At 44.2% G+C, this 14158-nt stretch overlaps 2 protein-coding genes across 2 annotated transcripts in view; both read right to left on the bottom strand.

The window, feature by feature from the left end:
- The window catches only part of ARHGEF9 (Cdc42 guanine nucleotide exchange factor 9), a 183878-nt gene extending 171984 nt beyond the window's left edge, over positions 1–11894 (bottom strand). Inside the window, exon 1 of the mRNA XM_057718669.1 lies at positions 11815–11894. Within this exon, the coding sequence (XP_057574652.1) occupies positions 11815–11823 (9 nt within the window). The 5' untranslated portion in view covers positions 11824–11894. The remainder of the gene's footprint in view (positions 1–11814) is intronic.
- A 37-nt stretch (positions 11895–11931) lies between these two features.
- LOC130842028 (uncharacterized) lies at positions 11932–12195 on the bottom strand. The gene has a single exon (XM_057718671.1). It carries the CDS (start codon positions 12180–12182, stop codon positions 12003–12005), a length of 180 nt encoding a protein of 59 aa, XP_057574654.1. The 5' UTR covers positions 12183–12195; the 3' UTR covers positions 11932–12002.
- Between the last annotated feature and the right edge of the window lie 1963 nt (positions 12196–14158).

Here is a 14158-nt window from a genome sequence, read left to right as displayed (position 1 = left end):
AGTGTGTCAGTGTGAAAGCTTACCCCACATGGGTGTCCTGTGTATATCCCAAGTATACTCCACATATATCTGAGTGTGTGCATCACATGTGACCTATAGTGTGTTTGTACATGTGGGTATGGGTAGAGGACATGGATAAACAGCAAGGCTGAACTAATTTTCCTCCTGAACAATTTGTTTCTAACAGCTTTCCTCTAAGACACCTGGGTTAATCTGCTCCTAAGCAGGTTAGAGGACATGGGTTCAAATTTCATCTGTCACTTTCTGAATATGGTATTCATAGGTGCTTTTCCAAAGAGGATTAGCCACCACTCCATTTATCCAAGAGGCCTCAAAAACACGAGGTCTAGCAGCCAAGAACTGAACAGAGAGACAAAACAAGGATCAAGGACCAGCTATGAGACTTTGGGCAAGTCCTTGCCTCTCCCCAGACAGCAGTTTCCTGAACAGTACTGTGAGGGAGTGGGCTTATGGGTTCATCCTCATTCTCATCTAGTGACTTTCTCAGTTTAAGTACCAGGGACTAACTCTGGTCCCTCCCACCACCACTACCACCACTACAAAAAGACAGTGCACAGATATGTGCATATGGATTAGCACCTACAGATGTCTCATTGTAGCTAGGCCCCCTCTAGCCCTGGACAAGCTAGTGGTTGCCTCCCTACATTTGTCATCCCATGCTTATTTTCCAGTGTCCTGAGCCACTTGGAGTAAAAGGGATAAAATCCTAAAGGCATACAATCTTCACTAAAGCTCATGCAAAATGAGATGGGGTTCATCCAAAGCATTCCTTCCCCATCCTTTGGGATGACTGTGGGAACTAGTGATGGTACTAAGCCAGCTTTTAGGCTCAGGGCACAACCAGATAAATCTACAAAGAGAAAACCTCCAAGCAGGGCATGAGAGGCCACAGGATCTAGGGCCACTCTTCTGCATTTGGCAAAGCCTCTCATGCATCCCTCGATGATATGTTGGTGGACTTATCATAGGTATCTGAGCTGCCAATTAGTGGTTCAGTGCCAGCCTAGCCAGAGTTATATAGTGACATCTGCCTAGTTTTCTCTGCTATCTTGACTAACTTTTATAACAAGACATAGATAAAAGCAAAGTGCAGAAGGCATCTTTAGAATGAATTCCTTGCCCAAGGCCATTTGGTATGGGTGGGTTGATAATAGATAACTATATATGCTATGCTCTTCCTATCACACCACTACTTTTAAGAGGAAACACTGATAGTTTCAATTTACTTAGCCATAAAGTGGGGAGAATAATCCTGGCCTTGTTCCCTTCATAGAGTTGTGAGAAAAGACAAATGTGTCAGGAACAGAAGACTATACAATAGTCCTTATCTTCCTGGTCTGTCTCAGAGGCAATGAGAATTTTCCAAACAAAATGATACAGCTAAAGGTGAAAAGTGCATATTTGTTCTAATCAGGTCATTTGCCCAGAGCCTGCGATGTCTAACATATCTCAATCATATCATGAAACCCAGTAATGTCCATTACAAATTCTAGCCAAGGACCTGAGAGCAAAGAATTGTTTTTTAATTGCCAAGTGCCTAGGTGATATTGACTTGATGGACTTGAGAAGGCACTAAATAAAAACACAATTAACTTTGGCTTTCTTCCAAGCTCCTCTTTTATCATTGCAGGAGATAAGGAGAGAGAAAGCTAGTCTGCTATTCATAGCACCATGTGTGGCCAGGTGGTGGGGTGGGTGGAGCTGGGGGTAAATAAAAGAAAACTTCTTATAAAGAAAAAAAAAAAATCCCAGCTTCCCACCAATGACCCAAGACATGGGCCAGGACATAGGGATTCTATCCTTAGGCCTCCATGTTGTAACGGAGAGAAATGAGACACAAAGACAATGGGATTTGTTCAAGGTCACCCAGCAACTAAGTTCATATTTGCAGCCCCTCTTTATTCATGTGTAAGTCTTTCACTAAAATCCTTTACAGAGAGCCTACCGAGTGTCAGGTCCCTCCACTACAGCAGTCACCCAGAGATTTCAGCCTCAGAAGGTTCTCAGGGATTATCAGCCCCAATTAACAGAAAATAAAACCAACTCAGAGAGGCTAAGTGACTTGTCCAAGGTCACAGAGCTAAAAAATGACAAACAACTACTAGTTCAGTGATCCTTTGCTTTCAATCACACCATACAGATTTCTCTTAACATCCCTGAAAGACAACAGCAGCTTGTAAGTCTCATAGGTCCAGGAACTCACATCCTTGCAAGGCAATGCTCTAGCTCCAGTACTGCTTCAAACATTCTGTGTGTTTCCTTGGGTGAGTCCTTTCTCATTCTGAGCCTAGTTCCTCAGCTTCCAAAATGAGGGAACTGGACTCAAGACAGCTGTAACATCCCTTTTCTAGAAGATACAGCTGTCTGGAATGACTTTAAATGGCACTAAAACTTCCAGAGCTTGAGCCCCGATGAGGCACTGTATCACAATACATTCTTGAGCCTTATTTTTCTCATTTGTAAAATGCAGGTAATCCCTGTTCTACTTACTTCACAGGGGCACAGAGAAGATCAAGTGAGACAATGTGCAAAACCCACTGAAAAGTTTAAGACAATGTTCAAGACAGAGAGTCAAGAATCAAGGCCCAGTTGCCTTTCTCTAAATCTAGAGAAAGTGTCTATTCATGTTCTATCCAATAAATCTTCCTGAGCCCTCCTATGCAGTTCAGTCTGGATTCTCAAGACAAGCACCTCAGCTGGTTGCAAAGTCCAAAGGAAATTAATAAATCCCTCCACTCCCTTCAGGCCCTAAACACAAAGCAGTCTCACCATTTTGCCTGTTCGGAGCCTTCCCACCATGCCAGCTCTATTAAAGCCTCTCCTAGGGATGTCTGGCTCCACCATGCCTTTCTCAATGCCAAAGCACCCACTGCCCAGCCCTCCTGCCAACCAACAGGGTTCACAGAGGGAGGAGAAAGGAAGAGAGTGGGCAGAGGAGAGGCTGTGGGAAGTACAGCTAAAACTAGATACTGCCTTTAGGCACCACACTCTGAGGGGGTGGGGGTGGACTCTTAGCACATACTTCCTGCATCCTTTCCCTCCTCTAATGAAGGCAGGCAGATAGAGAGATCAGAGCTGCCAGAACCATTCCCAGAGCTGGCTATGGATGTGCAGTGCTAGCCTCCTCTGGACCCCGAGGGTAGATAGCTGAGCAGCACAGTGTTGCACCCAGGGCTCCCTGCCTCAGAAGAACTGATGCAGTCTGCAGGAGATTCTGTGCTCCCCCCACCCCCATCTGACTGCCTGGCACCCTAAGGGCTCTGACAGGCCTGTTCCCCTTTAGAAGGTTACATAAGACTCTTGTTCTCCCAGCCTCTCTGTCAGCTGTATCTCTCCAACCAAACCTGAGAGAGCATTCAGGTCTCTGATATAGCCAAGGGAGCACAGAGCCAGAACCCTATAGCAGAGGTAGCACGTTATAGGGGGCAAGGGCCTGACTTGACGACTTAAGACACCAGACCCATCACTGCAACCTTGGATAAGTCCCTTTCCCCTTCAGTGCCTTAATTTTCTCACTTGTAAAACAGGAAGGGGAGAGGCATGCAGATCTACAAGGTACTCTAATCTCTGCCCCTATGTAATTCTCTATGTGAATTCTGGCCACCTAAATGAAAGAACCCCCTCCCCTCCAGCCTCCTACATCCAAGGTTGCCCTATCTTCCAAGCAATCTGGCTGAGCTGGGCAGATCCATCCCCACTCTTTTAATTCTAATTTCCCTAATGAATAAGGTCTGCACTGGCAATTCTGGAACTCTAGACTGTCCTCCACTTCTGTCCCAGGCCCATTTCAACCAGATTAGTTTTGCTTTTTTCATGTTTTATAGAGACATTTCTGGCTCAAATTTCATTTGAGAACACGATTCTTCTACGAAATCTACTCCTCATTTTAGTGACATGAAAACAGAGGCCTAGTGGGGAGGGGTTTTCGATCAAGTTCTGGGAGCAAGGTAGGTACAAAGCCACCGCTTGTTCGTAGGGGGCCCAAGGCCATTTCTAGATTTCTTTTCCTACTAAAGATCTGCCTTCCATGCACTGTCTCTCTGTCATGCATGCACAACTTCCCCTCTTCTCTGCTACCAGCTCTCAACCTTGATGCTCAAAGACCAAATGCCCAGTTCTTGTCAGGGGCCTGAAATTAGCACAGAAGAGTGATAACAACAAGAAAGAACTGGCCACAGACACATCCCTCCCTTAACCTTTCCTTTTCCTCCAGGTTGTCCCTTTGTTCCTTCAAAGTTTCCTCTTGAGTTCTGCTCTATGTCAGTGGCAGCTTTTCAATTATCAAAGAGTTATGATCACATTCTGACCACACAGTCCACTACGCAGGCTACACTGGAAGAATTGCAAAGATCTGTTGTCAAGAGGCCTGGGTTCTAGGACAGGAATTACCACTTCCTGAATGTGTCACCTTGAGTAAATTGCTTAATCTCCCTGTGCCTCCATTTTCTCAACTAATTCCAGATTTGGGGGGAAAAGCCAATGAAATAACTAGGAAACTTTATTCATTTAAATTCTTATTAACAGTAGTAGTAGTATTAAATAAATGAATGGCTACTTAAAATACTTCAGGAAGAGGATTCTAGGGTGTCAAAGCAGCCAGCCCCTTGCCTCCTAGGCTTTCCCAGACCTATAAGGCTGTTATTTTATCTATAAGAGGCAATTCTTAATTATCCATGCAACATGTCTCTTTAACAAATACTAAATCCCAAACTAGCATCCCTCTGCCACTCAGTTCACTGTAGGACTCCCTTCCCAGCAGGCAACCAGTGTGTGCTCAATGAATACAACCTATAGTTCAGTTGTTCTAGAAGAAATCTAAGCTAAATATAATTAGGAAGGCAAGTCTAGTACCCCCCAAAATCACCCTGCTAATTCCAAACCTGCTAAAAGACATCTTTTGGATTACCTACTAATTTTGAGTAATAATATTCTTAATCATTTTGATCATTAGTATTAACCACAAAGTAAGCAAGATCATTAAAGCTGGAAGAAATCTTTGAAGCTATCTAAACCACCTGACCCTATTTTGCAGATGAGGAAACTTAATTTCAGAGCGGAGAGGTAATTTGACCAAGGTCACTCAGCAAACAAACAAAATCTTCTGCACTATTATAGAAAGTGCATAGCAACTAACTTTTTTCCTGAAAGGTTCAAACCATCTCACAGCTGATAATTTAAAATCCAAATAGGTCCTCAGAATACTCACTCTCTAGGGTTGAGTCCTCCTTTTTAGAATGGGCACAAGCCCCTAGAATTCATCAAGGCCCCCACAATCCTAGAATAAAATCTTGCCATCTGTGAAGCCTGCCTATTCACGTGTGCGATAAGCCAGATTCAGGCTGAACTGACATTTCCTTTGAACATAGCAGTCATTCTCATCCCTGGCTGAACATTCCTGTCACCTCAGGGAGCTTTTTAAAAAATATTGATGCCAGTGCCTCGCCATGACCAACTCAATCAGACCTCCCCCAGAGATTCTAGGAATTGTTGTTAGTCTTGTTAACTCCCTAGGTAATTCCAATGTGCAGCCAGGGCTGAAAACCACTGTGTTAATGGAAACAATTCGGACAACCAAGAGAAATACACAAAGAGTTTCCTGAACTGTTTGAAAACCAAATATATTCTTTTAAAGCTAAATCTATGATGTCCTGCTTTTCCAAAGAGGGGGAAAGAAGGTGGTACACAAAACATACAGTTGTAGCACTGACCCTCAGCCAAATTCTGGACTCAGGAAACATGTGGTGTGTGGGTACTGAAAGAAAATAGGGAACCCTGGAGCCTGCAACAGGATTTACCAGGAGCAAGATGCCAAGTGACTCATATTCCTTTTTTTGAAGGGGTCATTGGCTTGGTAGATAATTGCTATGAAACTAGCATATATCTTCATGTACACAAAGCATACAACAAATTCATCATGCCACATTATCCTCATTAGCATGTTGACAGGATAGATGATGGTAGCACCCAGTGGATTCTGCACTGGCTGACCGGATATACAGAAAAGTTAACCGGCTCCAACTCCAAGAGGTGGCTCTGATGAGTTGCCAGAGTAGCTAGCATTAACCCCATTATGTTGAACATTTCTTTGAATCAACAACTTGGATGATACTTATTCAGTTTTCAAATGATGTAATCCTAGAAGAGAGTGCTAATCTGTTTCACGGCATTAAGGAATCAAAGTTAAAAACCCCAAAAGCTAGAATAGACCAACCAAAGAAAATAAAGTTTAACTGATGCAATGCTAGAATGAACTGCTAAATTTTGGCACAATGAAGCAAAATTTTAAAAACCCACAAAAAGCCAGAGTAAATTCAACTAGTTTGGTTCAAAAAAGCCTTAAGTTTGGTTCAAAAAGCCAATTTCACAAGAACACAGAGGACTGGACTAGACAGCAAAAGCTTTGCGCCTACAGCCCCAAAGGCTCTTAACCCTGGCGGCATGTTTGAATCACCTCAGGAGCCTTAAATTTAATTTAAAATAAAAAAGCTGACCTGTCCTGTTATAATTAAATCAGAATCTCCCAGAATGGAGACTTGGTGTGGGTATTTAAAAACTCCCCAACTGATCTGTATGTTCACTGAGGATTGAGAACCAGTAGAAGACTGCAATATTAGATATTTCACAGACAGATCAAAGTCGCTTTGTACTTGATCCTGATCAGGTGGCACCTGGAGTAGCATGATCAGTTCTAGGCAGCACATTTAATATATATATATATATTTTAAATATTATATATATTTAAAAAAATACATATATATAAATTAGAGTGCTTTAAAAGGAAGGACAATTATGTGAAAACTGCAGTTCCTTCAAAACATTCTGTATTTTAGGCTTCACCAATTTACACTGCCTTCTTGAAGATCCCAAACAATGAGTTTTCATAAGATTAAAGGGAACTCTTTGATGTATATGCAAGATTAAAAGGCAACATTTTATTGAATAAAGAATTCTGTGCAAAATTGCTATATAAATGAAAGCTATGAAGAAGCACTAAAAATGAAAGCAAGTAGCTGAGAAAGCTAGTATGACTTCAAGGGTGACTCACACTCCTCCCCCTCCACCTGACTCCATTCAGCTTCACACTAGCTGGGAATAATCAACTCTGACTCTCTCCCCCTCTCTATTTGAAAGGCAGACCCACTCCCATCCCACCAATCTCCCTGACCTTTACTTCCCTCATCTGTAAAACCAGGAATAACACTCATCCTTATCCAATTCACAAGGCCACTGTGATTCTCAAAATTAGAAAAGATATGGAATTGTTATGTAAACCCTATAGGCCCATGCACTGACAAGGGATTATTAGTATTGTCATTACTGGACTGTTTCCTGAGTCTCTTCTCTCCACTAAGCCCGTCCCCCTTCTAGTTTTTCCACTTAATACTTTGGTGTCAGGGCAAAGCACCATACCATGTACTCTTTTTTTTTTTTTTTTTGGAGCCATATACTCTTGAGAGCTATACCCACCTAATGACAGGAAATACTAGGGGTAGACATTAGAAGAGCTAAGCTTTGATCAAGGATTCCTGGAAAGCCAGAGACTCAGTTGGCCTAAACAAGTTGCAGAGCTAGAAATAAGAGCTAGAGAGTCTAAGATTCCCCATCTCCATCCCATTTCTTGGGGCAAAGCCACTGGGACTGAATCCAGATGCTCTGTGGGAGGTCTTCTGAGGAGGCAGTTATTTTTGGAGAATAGGCTCAATTCCTAATCATGTCTCTGTCCAGAGCAAGTATTCCACAGTCCAAGGAGAGTAGAGGCCAAGATGGCAAACAGAGGCTAGAAGGAGGACATGCTTTGGCAGCATCCCTGCAACTGCCGGAGTATGATCATAGCCAAGCACTCTCAGTCTGGGCCTCACCACAGGGCAGAAGAGCACTTTACCCACAGGCTCACTGGGATCCCTCAGGTCCCTAGCAACTTAAACACACACACAAACACACAAGTGGATGAGAAAATCTGAATCAGGGCTCAAGCTCTGTTCACCAAATCATCAATCAAACTGGCCTCTCCAATTTGCCCAGCCATCTCAGTTGGAAACCATTCAGAGACCAACAACATAGAAACAAACAAACAAACAAAAGAAACAAATTCCACACTGCAGCTGGGCTGGGCAGGGCTCCCTAGCCACAGACAAAACTGGGGCACACTGCACAAGCAGATGTTAGACAGGTTCTGACAGATAGAGGCTGTCTCAATGAGGGGGAAAGCACTGCTCAGTTTGTTCCCACCAAGCTATCACTTCATCTCCTCCCTGCATCAGCCAAAAGTCACAGTGGACAAAAATATTTTTCAAGGCCTGTAGACCTCCTTGCACTAAAGCTAGGCTGTGAAATGGCTCACTTAATCTTAAGAAGGCAGTGACTATAGAGGGATTTGAACCCAGAGGAGCCTTCCAATATAAAGTCCCATGGCTGGGATTCAGCTAGGCTCTGTATGCCTTCTGTGGATATGTTTTTTAGGCATTTACAGGCAATGAGGATCTTGCTCTTTCTCTGTCCTCTCCCCAAAAGCATCTCTCCAAGTCATGCTTGCCAGCTCCCCCCTTTCTCCAGAGGCTTTGGTGCCTGGACCTTTAAAGTGTGGGCTCTGGAGCTCAGCAGGAGCTGAGTGATGCAAGAGTTGCTAGGATACTGGTTGAGGACATTTTCTTGAATCCCCTAGTGGAGAGCTGGGAGCCAAAATTCCTGAGCTGGTAGCAAAAAGTTATCCTCTACAAAGGAGTCTGAGAGGAGGAAAAGGAACAAGAAACTTTGTCAGGAAAAGCTGGGACAAATCAGAGAGGAAAAACCCTCTTCCTTCTAACCCACTTACAGCAGGGATTGTGGGGGAGAGGGAGGAGGCTGTATTAGGGGAGGGAGGAAAGGCTTAGAAGGGGGAAGATGAAGAGGCAGGAAAGGAAAAAAAAGTCAAAATGCAGAGGGTTCTACTCTTTTCCGCTGCATTCTTCATTTTTTCCCCACTCTTTTCTCTTTTTTCTTACCCTCAAAGTCTGAAGGAGAAATGCCAAACCTTTAGGATGCACACAAGTAAAAAGTCACCCTGCTCTCTACTCTAAAAACTCCCTTTTAGCTGCTCTAAGGTGACCTGCCATCTGGCTAGCAACATCCCCTTATTTGCCTAGAGATAAGTTAATTGGAAAAATATTTACCCATTTCACAAACTAAATTACAGATGAAAGGGCTCTTTCAAGATACCCTTTAGTCTGAAGCTGTGTGGGGTAGTGGGGAAACCAGTAGGGGGGACATTCATCCATCCTAGCACCAGTCAAATCCTTATAGTTCTGAAAGGAGGCCTTACAGAACTGTGTAACTCAATACATGTCCTGCTGTTTTTCCTCATTCCTAGCACAACCAAATCCCATCCACATTTAGGAGTGTGCACCCCTCCCCGCTATACACACACACACACACACACACACACACACACACACACACACACACAGAGTAGGGTGTGCACACACACCCAGGTACATACTGTCACACACCCTACACACATACATTTCCAAAGGCTCTCTGCCAAGGGTCTGTCAGGCAACCAGAGGTGAAGGCTGTGGCATTTCATGACACATCTGTTGTCATAAACCTGGCTTAAAGACTAGCCTTGGAGAACCCTTTTCCCCTTGGGGGAAAAAAAACAAAAAACATAAGATTGTTGTAGTCCAGTTTTCTTCCCACATAACTAGGTAAAAAATCTCTTAGGTAAAACTTAAGTTTCTCCAGATACCAGCAAACAGATAGTTCCTCCCTTTCCACTCCCATCACCCGTTGATTAACATTTCATTTGCCTTTTCACTTGTGTTTCCAGTTCATCAGCCTCTGATTTCAAGTGTCTATGGACACCCAAAATCACAGAATGCAAGAACGTAGTCCAACCATTCCCAAATGCCAATATTATAGGGAATCCCAAACTTACTGAAAAGGAAAAAAAAAATTGCTCAAACAGTCACTGAATAGAGAGGACCCAGTTCTGCAGCTGGCCATCTTAGAGCCTTTCCTAACTCTTCAACACTGTCTTAAATGAAGTGCCCAGCTAAAATATCAGCTTACTTTAGACAATACTGTTGGTGCAAATGCAGGGAGGGAGACGGAAGGGGACTCACTATATTCTCTTTGCAAAAAAACAAGTTCTTAGTTCAACCCAGGGATTCCCACAAAGGGACTAAAGAGTAAATAATAAGAATCAATGCCAGCAAACCTCCCAGATCATGCTTACACCATGGTACCAACCGAATTAAAAAATCAGTTTCTCACCCACACAGAGCCATCAAGAGCACACCTTGAGGCTCAAAACCTCTGCTAATGCCATAAAAGAATACTCTTTGGGTCCTGAGGTCAGGACAATTTCAAGAGCCCCCTTCACAGCCCCTCTCCCTTCAAAATCATTTCCAAAGGGTCTGAACAACAGTGCATGGAACTTGAGAGCACAATGCCAGCAGATTTGCACATCACTCATGAACAGCCACCCACATGGGTTTAGGGGGAACATATGTGTGGATGTGGATGTGCCCTGATTCATTGCTACATGAGACAGAAATGGCACTCTTTCAAGTCAGGTAAGCAACAGAATGAAGAAGACCTGCCTATATCAGCAGGTGGGGGGTGGGGGGTATTATGCACACCGACTTCAGAGACAATTTTTTTCCTGGCTTTGCCAAGAGCTTTCTTAGTGGAAACAGAAATATAAAAATAATAACAATAGCAATAATAACAGCAACCACCACCACTACCATCTGATACAGACATGCAAATAAATGTCAAATTGGAATGTTGCTTCCAGAGCTTTAATCCCATCCCATCCAGGCTTTTTTAGGGGGGGAGGTTCTCAAAACTCTCATTTTAGCATGATACACACTTTCAATTTGTCATGGAAACTTTCCAATTAGAGATACTTCTGATTTTAAAGAACAAACAAGGAAGCAAACAAAACTACCACTTTCTCATCAGCACTGGCAAGTTCTATTTAAAATGTAGTTCAAGAACATCTTTGCAAATGAGATTACCCCAAAGAGGCATATATCTAAATACATTATTCCCAAAGTAGGTAGAGAGCTAGCTTTTGTTTTTTGGAGGACATACAGAGAAAATCCCCAAACTCAAATTCACAGGTACAATCTTTGGGAAAAAGAATCCAGTTATTGTCAATGTCTTCTCTTGCTAATTCATAAAAATCAGAGAACGCTTTTATGCTCCATTCCATGATTCCAAAGAAATTGACATTTAATGACTTTTAAAATTTTTTAAAGGTGGCTTCTTTCCAAATTGGAAACTGTAAACCCTGGATAGCAAATTAAGATTCAGAGGACACAGTCACCAACTGCCAGCACAACACACCCCACCATATCACTTCCCAAATTCTCGCTTCTCATTAGAGACTGAAGAATCATTTTCCCTAAATTCATTCCTTGTATCAATTTTTTCTCTCTAAGCATCTAGTGCAACACTGTTTTTCCTAAGATGCCAGAAATTCATCATGCTCTTCCCACAAACCCCCATTGCCCCAAACAAACCCAAATGCCCAAGAGAGAAATTTTGATTAAAATTCTCTGATGGAATTTAAAGGTAGTTTTCAAGGAAAGGAATTGACAAGACACCACAATCAGCAAAGCCATTGTATAAGGACGCAGAGCTTGCTCCATGAACGTCACATAGATGGAAAATGCACACACACACACATTCACACTTAAATAGAAAGCATTTCTTTATCAACAATTTTACTCAAGCAATAATCAACTACACTCACAGGCATACTTAAAAGACAAGACATAACAAAAGATTTAGGGAGAGATAATATACCAACGTCATACATATCACAGCGAGGCCATGTTGAAGCTCAAAACGTTTTCCCCCCTGAGTAAGAAAGCTTGCTCTTTCTCTCCCTCGTTTTCCCTGTCTCTGTCTGTCTGTCTCTTTTTCTTTTGTTGGAGGTTCTCGAGATGAAATCAAAGCGAGAGTTCGAAACAGCTCAGGTGGCTGGACTCCATTCAGCGCGTTCCCAGGAAAAACATGAGTATGACATTTACAAGCAGGAGGACTACAATCACGGCAAAAACGACTACAGTTTGCACATCCAGGGTCATGGTGCAATGCAGAACACTGTAGTGTTCCAGATGGGGGGCCGGCAGATTGGGAGATGTCAGTCTCTGTTCCGTCAGACTGTCCATACAGCCACCATGCTAGAAAGGAGAGGAGGAAGTCGGGTAGTTGGGGAAGGGATGGGTTTGGCGCCCGAGTCTGATATGGGAGGGGGGGAAGGGGGGATGGGGACAGGGGTGCTTGCTTCCCCCCTTCTCAGAACTGAGCTGATCTTTCTTCCCTAGCTGAGAAATCTTAGCTTGCGCTTAAGTCGGCAGAGTCCAGCATTCTCTCTCGGGCGCCACTGAAAAGGCAAAATCCTGGCTTTCAAAGGGAAAGGCGGGAGGAACCAGCGCGAGGTTCTCCGGCGCCTGCTCAGTCTGTCCGGGAATGCGTCCGTCCACCTGCCTGGCTGGCTACCGGTCAGTCTCGGTCTCCCCTACTCCCTTTAATTCTCTCGCTTTTCTACGCTCTCTCTGTTCGCGGGCCTCCCGGCTGCCTGCCACTCTTTCGACCCCTGCCTCGCTGGCTCTCTTCCTCGCCTCTCCCCACCCCCTAGCCTGAAGACTACGTTTTTATTCACCGAGCGACTGTTGGCGCCTGCGTGAGGCGCAGCCCAGGCTGCTGACAGGCCCGCCGGCCAATAGCAGGTGCATCAGAAGCGCGTTTACTCGCAGGGGCGGGGCGGGGGGGCGGTACTTGAGCTGGCGTGCTATCCCTGGCAGCCAATCGGAGAACCCATGGTTCCCCCAGCAGGCCCGCTCCATCCTGCCCAGCGGGAGCCCCTGGCTGCCAGTTCTAGCATGGGGGGGGGGAGCTTGTTGTGGGCGGGTTGATGGAGATGGGGGGAGAGAGGAGGGAAAGGACTGCGAAAGAGGGGGGGAACGGACAGAAGGGGCCAGAGGGGAGGGGGCATGGCAGGGAGGGAGGAGGGAATGAGGGGAAGACCATGAGAAGCAGGAGGGAAAGAAAAGAGAAGATGGGAAAGAGAAAGAATACGATGAAGAACGGTGGGGGAAAGGAAGGAAAAAGGATGGGGAGGAGGGAAAAGGAACGGGGCGGGGGGTGGGGGCGGAGAAGGAATCCTTTGCAGCCACTTCTTTGGAGCCTGGGCCAAGGAGGAAACAAAGATGCATTAGGCCACTGCCTAAGTATGTATAGGCTATTCACAATTAGCTATACAAGTTCAACAAATCAGTGCTTTGTACGGAAACACAAGGACACTCAACACAAGTCCAGTTCTATTTGTCTTTCTCTGATATCTATGCACTTGCAGGTCAGATTTCCTTTCCTGCTTATGGTTTCTTTAGACTATGACAACTTGCACTCTTCCAGAATACTGGGTACCAGGAAGAGAAGACATCTTTGCTGTGGAAAAGCCTTTACAAAACTTGCAATCTGTTTGAAATCGCTGCCCTGTTCTGTGTTGGTGACCTGGTGTCTGAAACTTGGGAAAAGCCCTGGACTAGAGATAGGAAGTTTTCAGGTTTACTCCTAGCCCTGCCTCAAGCTTGCTGTATGACTTTTGGGCAACTCCTTTCCCCTCTATGGGCCTCCATCTCCCTTCTGCCACTTGAGGACTTAGACCTATCTGAGAATTCAGTGAAACCTCTGAGCCCTCACCTCAGAATAATACATACAGCAGGTTCCTCGGCCCTCAAAAACCCAGGACTAACTTATACAGAAGATCTCTAAGGGCACTTCTTACTCTTACATTCTAGGACTCTGAACATGAACAGATAGATATTGGTGGAGAGGGACAAGAAACTAGATTATCCAGGGATAGAACAAATTAATGTCTGGAATTTCTAGCATACTGTAGACTCTAAGAGGAATGAGAATTGGTCATGATTCTCTAGAAATCTTTGAGTCTAGGACAGTCACCCATTTTAACTAGGTGACTGGAAATTCTGAATGAATGCAGGTCATAAACAAAATGGCCCCTAGCCTTACAAGATTGAATAAAACCCAAAGAAATGCTCACTTTAAAAGTTTGCCTCAGGCTTCCCTGATGGCATAGTGGTTAAGAATCTGCCTGTCAATGCAGAGGACACAGGTTGGAACC

The sequence above is a fragment of the Hippopotamus amphibius genome, chromosome X, assembly GCF_030028045.1.
Source record: "Hippopotamus amphibius kiboko isolate mHipAmp2 chromosome X, mHipAmp2.hap2, whole genome shotgun sequence".
NCBI lineage: Eukaryota > Metazoa > Chordata > Mammalia > Artiodactyla > Hippopotamidae > Hippopotamus > Hippopotamus amphibius.
This window is presented reverse-complemented; position numbering and strand designations above follow the sequence as displayed.

Excerpts from the sequence above, each read along its gene's own strand:
- LOC130842028 (XM_057718671.1), bottom strand. The coding sequence starts at position 12,182 with ATGGACAGTCTGACGGAACAGAGACTGACATCTCCCAATCTGCCGGCC.